The following is a 16,468-nucleotide window of genomic DNA, read 5'->3' as shown; positions in this document are numbered from 1 at the left end:
GAAGCCTGCACTTAAAAAGTTCGGCCTTTCAGAGGGACACTTGCTCCCAGTGCACCAACTTCTCTATGCCGAGTATGACTTCCCAAGCTTATCACACATCTCTCAAGGTCTCTCTGACTTTTTTCTGCTGCTATAGAGGTCCTGATCATATGAGCCACAGGCTAACTCACTTGAGCCTTAATCCTTTTTAAAACCCTCCTTCTCCATCAGAGAAGCAGGATTTGGGAGGAATCTTGAAGCTGATTAGGAGGGACACACACAAACATGAGAGAAGGAGGAGTCTCCAGGTTGGATCTGAAAAGGTCTGACTGTTCAAGATGGATGGGAAAACCTATTCCTGTGATAATGAGAGTAGCTGCCATTCGTTCATTGCCAGGCAGTGTGCTAAAGCCTTTTCATGCATTGTCCCATTGAACACAACTCATCTGTTTTCATCCCTGTGCCCAAATGAGGAAATGGAGGCCTAGTGGTGTGATTTGCCCAAAGTCATATAGCTAATAAGTGAAGAAGCTGGCATTCCTGGGATAAAAGTGCATGTGTCTGTCACAATTGTGTATTTGGCTTTGCCAGACAGTAGGTGCTTGACCAGTGTTTCCCTGAGTGAATAAAGTAGTGGATGCACTGGATGAATGTGCCCGATGAAGAGGGGCAGGAATGAGAGCTGGGTGTCTTCCCATTCCCTGGAGAGGAACGAGCACCTCCTGTTAATCGTGGTGATTGGCAGACTGCCCAGGGCCTTTCTTATCCAGAAAGTTACCCAAGGTGCTGTACCATTTCATCCAAAGAAGCCTAGAACTGACTTTTCTATAATCCCAGGGGAGGAAGAGAAACATACACACACACTTTCCTCACCTACCATTCTGCTGCTCTGGTGTTCCTAGGGGCCCTGGTAGGTACACCTGCAAAAGTGTACCCTGCCCTTTCCAGCTCCCAGGATCGCACCGGTGAGGCCAGGCTGAGAGGGAGGATGGGAGGAATGATGTGTAGTTTTGGGTATTTTGGAAAACTGCCTCACTAGTTGTAAGTGTGGGCCAGACACTGCAGCACCTTATTGGGTTGAAGGAGCTGTTACGCCACACACGTGGATAGGGGTAGAACAGGTCTGCTCCTTGGGTTTCTCCTCCAGGCTGCCACTGGTCTTGGGGCTTGGCACCAGAGGTGCCCACTCATGGTTCCATATTTCCAGTTCCTGAGAGAGGAGAATGCTTAGTATAGTCTCAGTCAGGCATCTGCTTAGATCAAACAGTCGTGGCCAGTAGGCCAGGTCCTGTGGTTCAGACATGGCCACCAACACCCTGCTCCTGTTATTGGGGAGTGGACCAAGAGAAGGGAGCATTGGGCAGCCACCCTTGGGGGCCTACTACACAGCTGGGAAAAGGCTTTGTTGGAACATTGCCTTTTCACTTGTTGGAAAAATGTTCAATGGGGCTGAATTTTATCTCACAATGTTAGAGAAAGCTATCTCTTTTAGGGTCTTTATGGGGCTGGAGGAGGAAGATGGTACAGGCCTCTCTCCCATCACTGGGAGGTAGAAGGGTGTGGGAGGAATGAAGTTAATCTGATTTGGCGTGAAGGTTGTTACAAGATTGTTGAGATGATTAAGTGATGCACCATGCTTGAAAAGTACTTACCTGTGCCTGGTGTATCATATCTCCCAGAGAATATTAGCAATGTGTTATTGTAATAATTCCAAGAACTTCATATTCTTCATATGCACTTCCTAAACTTTGGCTGTTTTTTTTTTTGTTTTTTTTTTTGTGACCTCGTGACTTACACAGAATTAGCTGAAGGCAGAATTCTAAATGATTCTTAACTGGTGAGGCAGCCAAAGAACACCCTGAGTGCCACAGGGCACAGCCTTCTCCCTTTACCGTGCATGGTGAGAAAGCTTTGTCACGGACTGAAGAAAGGAGCTCTTGTGTGAGATGTTTCATTTACTCTTCTGGGCTGCTTTTTCTGACTTTCTGGTACTTGTCTTTCTCAAGTGGTTTGTTTCCCTGAGTCACCCTCCTGAGACAGGGGGCTGTGGCATCGTCTGTGCTCTCCGTACTCACACAGGTACGGTGGAGTCCTCTCCACTGGAGTCCTGGAGAGAGGATATTCAGCATTCTACCTTTGAGACTGTATAGCTACTGCAGGCCCTTCTGGGGCACATTTTTTTCCCAAAATAGAGGACCCTGATCTTGTTGATCCCAAGAGATATTGGGAAAGCGCACTCAGTGAGGATTCCAGGGTGTTGGGCTCCAGCACCAGCTGTGTCATGTATGTGGCCTTAGTTTCTTCATGGCAACGTTGGGAGAATTCTGGCCAGGATGAGAGCATGGGTATGGAAGGGCTTGTGAACTAAGTGTAAGGGTGGCTGTGCCGATGCTGTTACTATCCTTACTAACCTGGGGTCATGGGAATTTGTGATTGGTAAGAGCACAGACCCATGATGGTGACCGTGAGGGGCCCCTTAGGTCGGAGTCTCCCAAAAGGATTGCCATCTGCCATTGTATGTTGAAGCCCATCTGTTGGTCTACTCATCCATCCATCCATCCATCCATCCATCCAGTGGTTATTTACTGAGATCTTATTATATGCCAGGCAGTATTCTAGGCAGTGGGTGAATAAAAAGTAAAAAATTCCAGCCTTCATTGACCTTATGTTCTAGTGGGGGGAGACTGAAAATAAACAAGAGAAGTAAATAAAATGTGAAGTACCTTTGCACCAACACACTTGATTCTGGGGGACCTGATGGCTGGCATCCTGAAGCAGGTGTCCTCCTTGCTCATACACACTGTGTCTATCGTGCCGAGGATCACACCGCTCCCCACCCTACACTGTGAGCGCTGTGAGGGCAGAGATTGATTTGGGTTTGCCCTATTTCTCTGGTACCTAGTTTAGTGACAAACACCTGGAAGGCACACAATGTGGTGATCAAACCATAGTCAACCACACAAAGCAGGTAGAAGTGAAAAAGTCCCATGGTCACCAGTTACCTGCGTGACCTGCAATTAGCCTATATATACTATATGAATAAATGACACGTATCTTTAAATGCCTTTCACCTAACAATACCATCTTGATGATCATTTCCTTTTAGAGCCTCCTTATTTTTTTTAAACAGCTCTATTCCATTGTATGGCTGTACCATGGTTTATTTAAGCAGTTTCCTGGTCATGCTTACGTCATTGCTTGCAATCTTTTGTTTTGGTGAACGTGTGATGAACAGAGTGAACACGTTCACCCATCATTCGCACACTTGCAAGTCCTACAGGATAACTCCTAGAAGTGGGATTGCTGATTCAGGGAATGCCATTCGGTATTGAGTTGTAAAGTGAGGGCAGAAAATGAGGCCCAGGAATGGTCTAATGACCACGTGGAGTGGACAAGTCACCAGTCCCCATCAGTGTTCTGCTCAAAGGCCTTATAGCGTCTGATATCACGTTTTTTGTTTCTGCACCAGGCTGGAGAATCCATGTTCAACCGTGCGAAGCTCCTCAACGTTGGCTTTAAAGAGGCCTTGAAGGACTATGAATACAACTGCTTTGTGTTTAGTGACGTGGACCTCATTCCAATGAACGACCGTAACACCTACAGGTGTTTTTCACAGCCACGGCACATTTCTGTAGCAATGGATAAGTTTGGATTTAGGTAAGAGATGTTCACCGGAATCTGCAGAAAACATATTGGTCTCTTCTGTGACAACTAGGGAACGCAGTTCCTCCAGCCCAGGAGTAGTGCCTCTTAGGCTCTGGAGGAGAATGCCTGCTCTGAGAACTGGGTGCTTTTTAAGCCCATAGTCAGTTATTATTTAAGGAGGAAAATGGAGTCCAGAAACACCTATACCTCTGCACATCCAGGCAAGAAGAGTTGTTATATTTGGGATGGTGTTCGTCTTTAGGCTCCAAACAGCAGCTGTATTACCTCACTTTCTTCTCTCCCCTTCCCCACACGGTTTGGGAAACAAATTGGAATCATCTTCCCCCAGTAAATTCTTGGGCTTGGATGCTTCGGTAGATGTTCGTTGGCACTTTAAGAAGGAACATGGCTCTGTGTCCCTGCAAAGCACAGGCTTCTGCTCAAACACTGGGGCTCAAACTTCTCCACCAAAATGCCTCCTGTGAGGAAGCCGGCTGAAGCCTGTCCCCAGGAGCAGCAGTGTTACCTAAAGCACATTGTCACAGGTGGAAAATAGCCTGGTAGTCCATTTTTTTTTTAATCTTAAAAAAGAAATTTGCGTTTTGTTCCGTAATTTAGCCACGTTTGTATCAACATAAAATTGTTTTAAGTCGCCTATCAGTTGGGAACTCTGAGCTCTCCCTCCCTGTTCTGAGTCAACACGGGAGCTCTGGGAAGCTGCGCTGCGGGTACCCGTGTGCTAGACATCCCTGGCCTCGGCTGACTACCGTGGTGTGGCGGGCCTCTGCCGCCCAGCAATGCCTTGGTTTAGATACAACAACTTCTTTCAGACTCAGTTATTCTCATCGTTTCTTTCTGTCCTCCCTTGCTGGGAGGATGAGGGCTGTGAGATGAACGTAGGGATGCTCTGAAGTCCTTCCCCCAAATTAAAGGCATTCAGACCATAAACTTACTGTCTTAAAGGGGGGAAATTTGACTACAAATGGCACTCTGTACCCTCTTATCTTCCCCCTCTCCCTCCCTGTTTGTGTATCGTCTTCTCTTTGAGATACACCAGCTCCTCTGAGTTCCTCTCTTGAAGCGTGGTGGTGCTTACCTAATTCTTTACCACAGCACCGTGTTTGTTTTACCCAGAACTAGTTAGGCTTGGGAGACGGGGCAGGTAGGTAAGAGAAAGCAGCAGAGACAACAAAACCAAATCTTGTCAAAATAGCATATACTTCCCCCTTGAAGTGGCTAAGAGTCCATTTCTATAAGAACACTGATTATGAAGAAGCCTTAATGGCCTGGCTACCTCTGGTTCAAACCCTCACATTACAAGTGCAGACTGTAATGTGCGGTATGCCAAAGGGGGATGACTTGGCACTTAAATGATGACACCTACTTACAAGTAGATTATTTTTGATTCGTTGAAGCAGGCCCCCAGGGATCTTTGCTTGTGTATGCTTGCAGTCAGAATTCCGGAATGTATTTGAAAATAATAATTGCATCTTTTTTTCATATGTTCTATATGGTTTGGCTGACTTCCCCCTCAAAGTCTGAGTTAGAGTTTTCCTTCATTTGTGTGATGGGTTTTGGTCTCTTTGGATTACAGTAAGAGCCCAAGTGTGGTTTGGAGCTGCACACAGGGTTGTCACAAAACCGCAACCTTTAAAAGACCCACAGGAAGGCCTTTGCTTGGCCTCTAGGCATGTCCAGATTCTTAACATTTCTCGTCAGTTCTTCCTCTGCGTCCCTCAGGAGTCCACGATTCATAACCACTAAAATATTGAAATACAAAAAGGTTTGGAAGGATGAGAGCCCAGATGCCCTACTCCTTGAAAATGTGTCAAAATAGATTCACCATTATACATTTTGCTAAGTCAGGTTATGGTAGAATTTTCCAATAAAATTTTATTTTAGCAAATTTTCAGAAATGCTGTCTTGACTGTTGGGGTCAGTGTTGAAGCCAGTATATCTCTGGAAGAATGAAAGCTAGACTGTAGATGGGCTGGGGGTGGTAAGGGGGGGTTGGCAGGGTGGGCACAGGAGACTCTAAAGCAGTCGCAGTTTCTAGGACCTTCTGGACAAGGATTTCCTGTGCAGGAGCAAGCAAGACGCATGGGAAGCAGGTTCCTGAGTGGTGCAACAGAACTGGGCTTATGTTCTTGTCACAGACTGATTTTCTAGATAACCACAGGGGCAACACAATGTTCTTAGAAAGAGCAAGATTCTACTTTTTGGTATCTGTGTCTTCTCTAAGATAATCTTGAGTCTGATCTGAAAACAAAACAAACAAAGAGAACCCTCATAAATCCCTAATTTAAAAGTTCCAGAGAATAAAAATAACTTTAGAAGTGTTTATATTTTGAGCAAGCTTTATTTCAAAAAGTCAAAACTTACTAACCACTGGTCGTGTGTGTGTATGTGTGTGTGTGTGTGTTTGTTTTTGTTTTTGTTTTTTTCCCCCAGCCTACCTTATGTGCAGTATTTTGGAGGTGTCTCTGCTCTAAGTAAACAACAGTTTCTCACCATCAATGGATTTCCTAATAACTACTGGGGCTGGGGAGGTGAAGATGATGACATTTTTAACAGGTAATGATCACAAATTAGATCTCTTTCTTCCGTGTCTCCCTTCACTTCTGGTCTTTCTACCAGTGCTTGGTTATTCTGCAAGGATTGACCCTCAGGAGGAATGCAGTTCCCACTTAGCCCAAATTCTTAGGTGTGCCCTTCTGTAGGTGCTATAGGTGATAAAGAGTGTCTTTAGGTGGGACTTCCCTGGTGGCGCAGTGGTTAAGAATCCGCCTGCCAATGCAGGGGACACTGGTTCGAGCCCTGGTCTGGGAAGATCCCACATGCCGCGGAGCAACTAAGCCCGTGCACCACAACTACTGAGCCTGTGCTCTAGAGCCTGCGAGCCACAACTACTGAAGCCTGCGTGCCTAGAGCCCGTGCTCCGGAACAAGAGAAGCCACCGCAATGAGAAGCCCGCGCACCACAATGAAGAGTAGAGAAAGCCCACACCCAGCAATGAAAACCCAATGCAGCCAAAATAAATTGAAGAAGTGTCTTTAGGAAAAGCAGCTTCTGTGATTTTTGCATTACCCTTTTGGAAAATGTAAAATAAGAACCATGTGAAGGGGTGAGTTTACTTTGACTCATGCTATGTGGCCATCCACACCCTGGGCCTCTTTGTAAGCTGGTAAACCTTTATCATGTGAGTTGTCATCACAGATGGTAAAAAACCATTTGTCTGTGGCATTTGAAACCACATTCTGCTCAGTTCTTCCTGGCAATGGAATTTCCAACCCTGCTGGCTGCAGGCAGAAAGCACCTTCTCCCTCTGGGAGCCAGTCTGAACTTGTCACTGAGTTTGATATCACAATACACCCTAGTGCCTTTCTGAATTGGAGGACGTTAATTTGATAATTAACAGAAGGTGTCTGTCAGAGCAGCACCCAAAGTCATTTAAGGTTAGCTTCATGTGGGAACTTGACATCGACCCAAGTCCTTAATACAGGCCTTGAAGAAAACTTACGTTTTAAAGTGCCCAGATTTGTTATCAGTGTGCAGAGCACTGGGCCAGGAAGGCCCGGTGGGGAGGAGGGCACTGAAGCCCTGAGCAGGGAGTCCAGACAGAAACAAACCTGCTTTCACAGCGCCACACCTGGGCAGCTGGGCCCGTATGATGGTGTACAGGGCTGCCGCGATGCACAGACCTGAGTGATCAGAAAGGTTGGCAGGAGCGAGCCCCGAGGACGGACTCCCGAGGGTGGCGGGACTAGAAGCATGAGTGGTTTGTGGGGGAGCTTTCTTTTCTTCCTTTTTCAATTTTTTTTATTTTTTAAGTTGAGGTATAGTTGATGTACAATGTATATGTTTCAGGTGTACAACATAGTGATTCACAATTTTTAAAGGTTAAACTCCATGTATAGTTACTATAAGATATTGGCTATATTCCCTGTGCTGTACAATAATATATCCTTGTAGCTTATTTATTTCATACATAGTAGTTTCTACCTCTTAATCCCCTACCCCTATCTTGCTCCTCCCCCTGGAGCAGCTTTCCTGAAAGATAAGGAACCTAACTCCTGTTGTGTACCGACTCGCTGTGTGCCAGGCACTAGCTCAGCACTGAGGGAGGCCAGGCTGGGAACCTTGAAGTCATCTAGGACCGGCCATTCCTGCCTCTTAGCTTACTTTTGTATTCCTGCTGTCAAGTCTTTGGTTTTGGTCCTCATTCCTTTCTCCCCCAGAATGTACACAGAATCTTGCACCCCGTTCTGGCTGCCTCTAGTCTCGTTCCCAGCTCTCCATTTCTGATACTGCTTATCAGAGAGACTTCCCTTTGGCCAAAAACCTTTGGGAAACACTGTATACAGTCACCTCTCCATATCTGCGGATTCCACATCCACAGATTCAACCAACCTTCAATCGAAAATATTCGGGAGAAAAGATTCCAGAAAGTTCCAAAAAGCAAAACTTGAATTTGTTGTGCACGGGCAACTATTTGCATAACATTTACATTGTATTTACAACTAGCTACATATCATTTACATAGTATTAGGTTTTCTTTTTAATTAATTAATTAATTAATTAATTTTTTTTTTTTGGCTGCGTTGGGTCTTCGTTGCCGCACGCCGGCTTTCTCTAGTTGCAGCGAGCAGGGCCTACTCTTGGTTGTGGTGTGCGGGCTTCTCATTGCGGTGGCTTCTCTTGTTGTGGAGCACGGGCTCTAGGTGTGCAGACTTCAGTAGCTGTGGCACGTGGGCTCAGTAGTTGTGGCTCACAGGCTCTAGGGCGCAGGCTCAGTAGTTGTGGCGCACAGGCTTAGTTGCTCCGCGGCATGTGGGATCTTCCCGGACCAGGGCTCAAACCTGTGTCCCCTGCATTGCCAGGCAGATTCTTAACCACTGCGCCACCAAGTAAGTCCCTGTGTTAGGTATTATAAGTAATCTAGAGGAGATTTAAAGTATATGGGAGCTATACCCCAATAAAAATTAAATAAATAAATAAGGCTTAAAGAAAAGTATATGGGAGGGTGAGGATGTGCATAGGTTCTATGCAAATGCTACACCATTTTATATAAGGGACTTGAGCATCCACTGTGCAAGGGGGGTGTGGTCCTGGAACCGGTCCCCCGCGGATACCGAGGGATGACTGGTGTTATATCCCTTTCCGACACTGGCACTGTTCTCAGGGATGCTAAAAACTCTAAGAAGGCCTCCATGACGTAGTCTTTGCCCTTCTTTCCGGCCACTTCCTACCCCAGACCCTGTTCACCAGTCCCCAGAAGCTTGTGGTACTCCCTGAGGGCACTGTGCTTGCCCTCGCCTCCCTGCCTTTGCCTGTGCTGTCCTAACTGCCCGAAGTGCTCTGGCAAGCACCCACTCATCTTCAAGATTTGGCTCTGCCTCGTCTTGCTCAGCTAGAGTTGGTTGCTTCTCCCTCTGTTGCGCACATCCCCACCCTTCCCTCGTCCCCTCCGTACTGGCACCGATGGCCCTATGTTCTAAGCACCCACATTATAAAGTCCATGAGGGCAGACACCCCCAGTGCTTGGCACAGGGTGGTCACCAACACGATCTAGAACCAGTGGTAAAATGTTATGGGAAAGGCGTGTGAGTTTTTTTTTTTTTTTTTTTTTTTTTTGCGTGTGAGTTTTAAGCAATGCCTGTACGCTGGGCTGGGGTGTGGGCCGGGTGAGAACAGCTGACAGGATGGTGGACAGGACAAGAGTCTTGCAGCTGGGACTGTGGGACCCGAGCCTTATGGAAGCTCTGTAATGACGACTTGTCTCTTTACGCCTTACAGATTAGCTTTCAAAGGCATGTCTGTATCTCGCCCAAATGCTGTGATCGGCAAGTGTCGGATGATCCGCCACTCAAGAGACAAGAAAAATGAACCTAATCCTCAGAGGTGTGTTCTGTGTTTTATTCTCTCCCCTGTGTGTGTTTCCTTCTTTCCCCTTTCAGGTGGGGCAGGCTGTAGGAATGAAGCTCTGGAATGGGCTTCATGCCTTGAGGGTTCAATCCACGGGACAGGATTGGAGTAGGAAGGGGGAGGAGGGGCCAAAAAGTACAAATGTTTAAAGTTTTTTTTTTTTTTTTTTTTTTTTTTAAGATTTTTGTTTTGGCTTCAACCCTTTGCCCGTTTGTTCCCTGTAGGTTTGACCGAATTGCACACACAAAGGAGACAATGCTCTCTGACGGTTTGAACACACTCACCTACCTGGTGCTGGACGTGCAGAGATTCCCGTTGTATACCGAAATCACAGTGGACATCGGGACACCGAGCTAGCATTTTGGTGCACTGATAAGAGACCTGAAAATGGCCAGGGACCTCTGCTGTGTGTCTCTGCCAATCTGCTGGGCTGGTCCCTCTTATTCTTACCGATCAGAGTGATAGACCTTTTCGGCTCATCGTTCAGACGCCTTTCCAGATGACCAGGACGAGTGGGATATTTTGCCCCCAACTTGGCTCGGCATGTGACTTCTTAGCCCCACGAGGTGTATGTAAGCATAGCAACTATCAGCCTTTGGGGGGTTCTCAACATGTTCACAGTGTCACCCCAAAGAATCAGAGCTATACACAGCCCAAAATTTGGTGACTGTGGGACTCACTCCCCGAGAAAAACTGCTAGTTTGTTGTGATATAGGTAAGAATTTCACTTTAAATTGTGGTATTATTACTTTATGAAAAATTGGAGAGTGCTGCTGAAATTGGATTGGTGTGATGTTTTTTCGGTGTCACATTATAACAGAAAAACACACGATTTCAACCATTCTCATTTTACCCCCTTCTCCCCACCTTCTTTCAGTGGTATGCAACTATTACAATCACTGTGTGTGTGTGTGTGTCTTTCCTTAGCAAAAGAATTTTAAAACTTGAGCCTGGGAACTTTCGCCCTGCTAACGTGTGAATTCCAAGGCGACTTTAGCCACCAGAGCAAAAGCCTTGGGTGTTCTCACATTCAGTGGCCTTTCTCCAGATTGTCTGATTTCTGAATGTAAATCCTTTTTTAAAATAGCAGTTTGTAGTATTTTAAAGAAAGAACAAATCAGGTTCTAATTACGAGCTAGCTTGATTTTGTGTTGATCCAGAATTGCATAGTGTTTAGTCATGGCAATTTATTTTTCTGAGCATGCTATATAAACTTGAATTTCCATGTATTTTTATTGTGGTGTTTTAAATGTGGGGAGGGGACTGAGCATTTTTTAAGGGAAAAAATGATGTATGCTGTAGTGGCCACACATGGGCCTCTGATGTAGCTGGCAGGCCAGGTTTTCTGAAGGGCAGAGTCATCTTTGGGCCCCTTGATGAGAGCTAGGCCTCCACATCAGCACTACTGAGCTGGCCTCCTGGGGGAGACAGAAGCCTCGTCCTGCCTGGCTGACCTCTCCACCTCCCTCCCCTCCCCCCGGTGGGCAGGGTGAGGGAACCCTCACCTCCTCAGACTGACCCCAAGACCTCCCGCTAGGGCCCTAGGCTGTGGAGCTGTAAATGACAGCCGTGAGGTTGTTCACTGGCCCTTAGCCAAGGCAGGAGGAGGAAGCCTCCCTCTGGCCCCTGGGTGCTGCCTTCTGGGCTCTGGTGGCCACGCTGCCTGGCCCACCTTGCAGGACCGGTTCTCCTTCCTCCTCCTCCTTCCTCCCTTCTGCTGCCTTTCTCTTCCCTCCCTCCCCCTTTTTGTTCCTTTGCCTCTTGCCTGTTCCCTAAAACTGGCCTGTGGCGCTCAGGGTCAAACAGACTATTCATTCTCCAGCATGAATGTGCCTTTTAATTAGAGATCTAGAAAGAAGTTCAGCTGAACCCACCCACACTCCCACACGACCACTCTGGTGCCTAAAGCCTCCCATTCCCCCTCAGGTTTTTAGCAGGTGCTCCCACTTCAGGGAGGCTGACCCACAGCGGTGTCTTCCCCAAGCCCACCTCTGCTGCCAGAGGTTTTAGCCTGGCTGGGGTGAGATGCACAAGGCAGTTCCTGCCACTGGGTGCCCTTGCTGGGTCCAGCCTGGGCTGAGGGCTTAAAATTCAGCTTTCTAACCCCAGGGTGGACCTTACAGCTGGTGGCAGCCTGGAAACCAGCCCTCAGTGTGGAGGCTGAGCTGGTGCCTGGCCCCAGTCTGAACCTGTGCCTTTATCACTTTGAGCATCTCAGATGCTAACCTGTTTCTTTTTCCAGAAGCCTTTGTATTGGTTACAAATTATTTTCCACTGCAGAAGCAGCTGGTCTATGCAAAGAGTATTCCTTCTGTCAGTTCCCCACTCCTTAACAGTGATGTTGATAAAGCCAGGAATGTACTGACAGGAAGTTTTGGGAAATGCAAAGAATGAAGGCCTCTTTTTCTATCCCCAGATCCTGACTTTTCCAAAGTGCCTTAGAAGAAAGGAGACAAATATCCTGGGTGGTAACCTCTTTGTTACTTACTTTACTCTTAAAACAAAATTCTGACTTTTTTTTCATTTTTGTTTTCCTGTTACATTTTCTTTCATGTTCCATTGTAATAGTCAAGTATGTGGTTCATTCTCAGGACCAAGGGAAATCCTGCTGCACCTCTTCCCCATTTGCTGATCTTCCGGTGCGCTAATGGGGTCCCAAGGTTAGGCCTGGACCTTGCCTGGTTCATGAGATGCTGCAGGTCCTGTTTCCTCACTGGGGAGTTCAAGGCTGAGGGTTCAGGGACCATTTCCTTCACCTGGAAGTTGTCACCATGAAGTTGTCATGTGCTGTGACTTTCTCTATTTCTGTCCATTCTGTTGCTGGTGACCCTGTAAAGTGGCCTTTGGGAAAGATCAGAGGGCAGAGGTGGCATAAGAGGGTAAAGGAAATGCTGGTGCTGACTCTCAGCCTGGGCAGGGTCTCTGCTGACCTGAGGGCTGGATGTAGGGCACCCCACACGGCTGGGAGGGGAGCGTCCCTGTCCTAGAGACCTGTTGTGCTGTGTATTTCGATTTCCCGTGTATGCAAATGCATGTATTTACCATTGTAAGTGGGGGAATGTCTGACCTTGGTGTTCAAAACAGAACTGTATTTTTGCCTTTAAAATCCAGTAATATAACGTGAATAAATGACCCTATCTTTGTAATGGCAAGTGGTTTCTCTTCTGATGTAAGGGGTTTGGGTTCTCCCAGAGCTGGAGGGCAGTGACTGGGGCTGCCTGCTGGGAGGATCTGAGGAAAGCAGAGGTCTGCCTCCTGTGCCTGCCTCACTCGGGAGGCTGGGGGGTTGGGTGCGGGGAGGAGGTGGTATCTCACCTAGCTACGCGCCACACCCCTGCCTGGGATCACACAGAGTGCACGCACCTCACTGGGATCAGCCATTTCCCCATCCGAGCCTCATATTCGTATCTGTAAAATGGGAATAATAACACGTAGAGACTTTTTGAGGCTTAAAAGAGATGATGTGTCTGAAACACAATGACTGACACCTCACAGGTACTCACTGTGCAGCAGCTGGTGCCACTTCAGAGTAGAAGTTTCCCCAGCAGTTCTCTGGCCACATTCTGCTGTTTTCCACAAACGCCAGCATGGTTCTGAGATAGTTCTCAGAGCCATTTACACAAGGTGTTCTACAGGGTAGCTTAGATAAATAAGCTTTCTTGTCAGCCCCAGGAAATTTAACCAGATGCTCTCAAGGGTCTTAGCTGTGACCCAAGGACTTGAGACAGTAAGTACCCTGGGCACCACCTCCTCCTCCTCCTCCGCAGTGCCCCTGGGGTCAGGCATCAGCAGCCTCTGACATGCTGCTTCGATTGAATCGGCATCTGGAAGAAATGGGCCGGAGGAAACCAGTGTGCAGGAGAGGTCACTCCCGTCGTCCAGGCTGAGGGGGCTGCAGGCCCTGCTGGGATGGAGCTGTGCTTGTGGGACCAGTTGGGAAACAGTGCAGGAAGGGCAGCCCCTTGTAGCTCCACCAGGGCCATCTGGCTGTCTCCACTCATCCCTGTGACTGCTGCAAGGAGCCCTAGTGGCCTCAGGCTTGAGCAGAGGTGGCTGGTACTCAGATCTGACTTTCCAGCCAGGAGACTCCTTTGGACAAAGTGCTGCCTTACAGGGCTTTCCAAGCTGTAAGGTCCAGGTTAAGTGGGGTACCCTTCCCTCCCCAAAGATGCACATATCCACCCAGATGCATATATGCTGACATGTGCCTAGGAGAGGCCAGAATGCTTGGGTTCAAATCCTGTTGCTGCTTCTTCCTAGTTCCACGACCTTGAGTGAATGATTTAGCCTCTCTGTGCCTCAGTTTGTTCATCTGTGTAATGGGGATAACAGTACTTCTTTCATAGGATTGTCAAGTGAATTAATCTTATAAAGCACTCAGACTGGCTCATAATAAGCATTATACATGTTACAAATATTTGTTAAATTTTTAAAAGTGCAGGTGAACACACGTGCTGAGATGTACATAGAGACTGCTGTGCACACATTACCCACATATACACATGCACACACCAGGTGTGGTGGGGATCTTCCTTTTTTCCTCTTCTAGGGCATGTGTCTGTGGTAGATGGATGAGTGGATCTCAGGGCAAGTGACCGCTCCTCTTCTGGACCTCACCAGTGCTGCTTCCCCACACCTTCCTGCCTCCCCTGAGCGAAGGTGTTTGGAATGACGGCCTTGGTGATGGAGGGGGGCTTGAACCCCACCTTGGTGGGCTCCAAGGTGCCAGGGAGGAAGGGGGCCAGGGCCAGGCTCTTGGGGTTGCCATTTCCTTGAGAAGTGCCCTTAGTCTCCCACTTCACCTGAGACCCAAACCAAGTCTGAGCCAGGCAGAGCCCAGTAGCCGTGGGTGTGGATTTGGTGGACACCAGCTCCCCCCCCCCCCCAAGTATATTATCTCTTTTCCATGGGAGAATGTGACCTGGATGCCTAATCACTGATGTCCTTTGGAAGCATGGCTGTGGTGCCCAGACAGGTGGGTGCCCATGGAGGTATTGATATATGAGTAAAACCTCCCCAGGCAGGAGCGTTTGCTGCTGGTGACAGAGGGAAGCTGTGTGGGGGGAGGATGGGGGAGAGGTTGAGGAAATGAGAAGATAACTGAGTTCTAGGTGTTGCCAAATCTCCATCACACTCCCAGGCTCCCCTCTTCCAGTTTCTTCCAGGAGGTGGGAGTTCGGACATTCCTAGAGGCAAATTTCTTCATAGAACTGGAACTTCTTCCCCCATCAGAAAGGAAATGAGGTTTGCCTGGCTGAGCCGGTTGTGCCAGACAAGCCTCATTTCCTTCTCTGGCACAGGCCCCGGGCAGGGAACGTGCTGCCTTCATCTGGGCTCCAGGACCTGTACCCAGGCTGGGAGGCAGAGGAACCGGCGGTGTATGGATGTCATGCGAAGTGATAGGGTCAATGGACCAGAAACCAGAGGACCGTGGCATTCCCAGGATAGCTGCCCTTGCGCAAGTTGTGTGCCAGGTCACCAGGGAGGGGGCCCGGGAAGAGGGCCAGGAAGAAGCCATACAAACAATGGTCATTATGTCTGGGCGTCCGCTTTCCCACTTGCTGTGTCACTCTGGACAAGTCCACTCCCCTCTCTGAGTCTCAGTTTGCTCTTCTGTTTTATGAATCCACCTCTGGTCTCTCCCGCCAGTAGGAAGTGCCGTGGTCTTGGGTTTCCCCTTGTCCCTGAGGCTCACCCTTCATACTGCCTTGAAGAAAGTCATTTTATCTGAGTCTTCATTTGTAAAAATAGCAGGATCACCCCTGCCTTCCCCCCTCCTTTCCCAGGAAGTCCTTGAGCATCACAGGATAATCTGCTGAAGCTCTACCTGGTGGGGCAGGCTGAGATGCTGTGGCTTTGCCATCTCCCTCTTCTGCAGTCCCCTCCAAGCTCCGGCAGACTCCTTTCACCTGCTCCCCCTTAGGTTTTCCAAACTCAGGCTTCCTGATTATCCCATCGGCCCTGAGGGAGAAGGGCAGGAGGGAGTGTTTGTTGCATGCAGCAGTGTTCACCCTGCCATTCCTCGTAACACTGAAAACCTAGAAGCCACCATCAATGGGGGACTGTGCTAAGTAAAATGAGGATCATCCAAACAATGAAGTACTAGGCGGCCACTGAGAATGATGAGGTGGATCTATACTTATTGATTAGAAAGAGGTCTGAGGGAAAAAAGCAAACTACAGAATGGTATTTCCACATATGGCAGGAAAATGTCTGAATAATTTAGTGCAGAGATTATTCTGCAGTTGTTTGTGGGAGCAGATGCACGAGCGATAAAATGAAGAGATGATCTCCCTTCTCTGCACAGACAGTGTGGCCAAGCTCCCATTCTGGGGTAACAACCTTTAGTGTTTTGGGGGCTGCCTGAGGACCGAGGCCTTTAACAAGTACTAGCCCCGTTGAGAGAATGAGCTGGGTTGCCCCCCAGGGGAGTTGCATTCCATGAAAGTGCCCAGACTTGGAAGGGAGACGGGGGCTTCCTTCTATGGGGGGAATGATGGAGGCCTGTGCCCTGTTCACATTGAGGGGGGACGTGGCATGCCCTGGGGATGTCCATGGAGGCTGGACGGGGTCAACTCGGGCCAGAGAGCTTCTAGCGATTCTCTCGGATTTAGAAAAACAAAGTTAGGACAGTTTTGCCACTCTTTCCTGAGTTCCATTAAATATTCGTGCCTGTTATACTTGGGTAATAAAAATGTTAACCAACAGAAAAAATGGCAGGGATGGGGGCACTGTGCCCTGGCTCTGGAGGGGCAAGATTGGCCTGAGGCACCTGATCAGGGCCCTGGGAGGACTAAGAACCCAGCAGGAAGCGGGGGCGATCCCACTCTGTCCCCGGAATCCAGGTGTCCTGCTGCTGAGGGAGGCCCTGACATCTGGATTTTGCCACAGACCCAAGCCTGCAGCTATTGTAGATTCA

General features: G+C 48.2%; 1 protein-coding gene across 1 annotated transcript in view; it reads left to right on the top strand.

Moving 5' to 3' along the window:
• Positions 1-12,695, top strand: part of B4GALT1 (beta-1,4-galactosyltransferase 1) — a 50,527-nt gene extending 37,832 nt beyond the window's left edge. The window contains exons 3-6 of the mRNA XM_061200487.1: positions 3,449-3,636; positions 6,076-6,198; positions 9,421-9,525; positions 9,774-12,695. Of these exons, the coding sequence (XP_061056470.1) occupies positions 3,449-3,636; positions 6,076-6,198; positions 9,421-9,525; positions 9,774-9,906 (549 nt within the window). The 3' untranslated portion in view covers positions 9,907-12,695. The remainder of the gene's footprint in view (positions 1-3,448; positions 3,637-6,075; positions 6,199-9,420; positions 9,526-9,773) is intronic.
• The last annotated feature ends 3,773 nt before the right edge of the window (positions 12,696-16,468 follow it).

This window comes from Eubalaena glacialis, chromosome 9, assembly GCF_028564815.1.
Source record: "Eubalaena glacialis isolate mEubGla1 chromosome 9, mEubGla1.1.hap2.+ XY, whole genome shotgun sequence".
NCBI classification, from domain to species: Eukaryota; Metazoa; Chordata; class Mammalia; order Artiodactyla; family Balaenidae; genus Eubalaena; species Eubalaena glacialis.
Note: the sequence above shows the minus strand (reverse complement) of the source record. Positions and strands in the feature narration are given on the sequence as shown.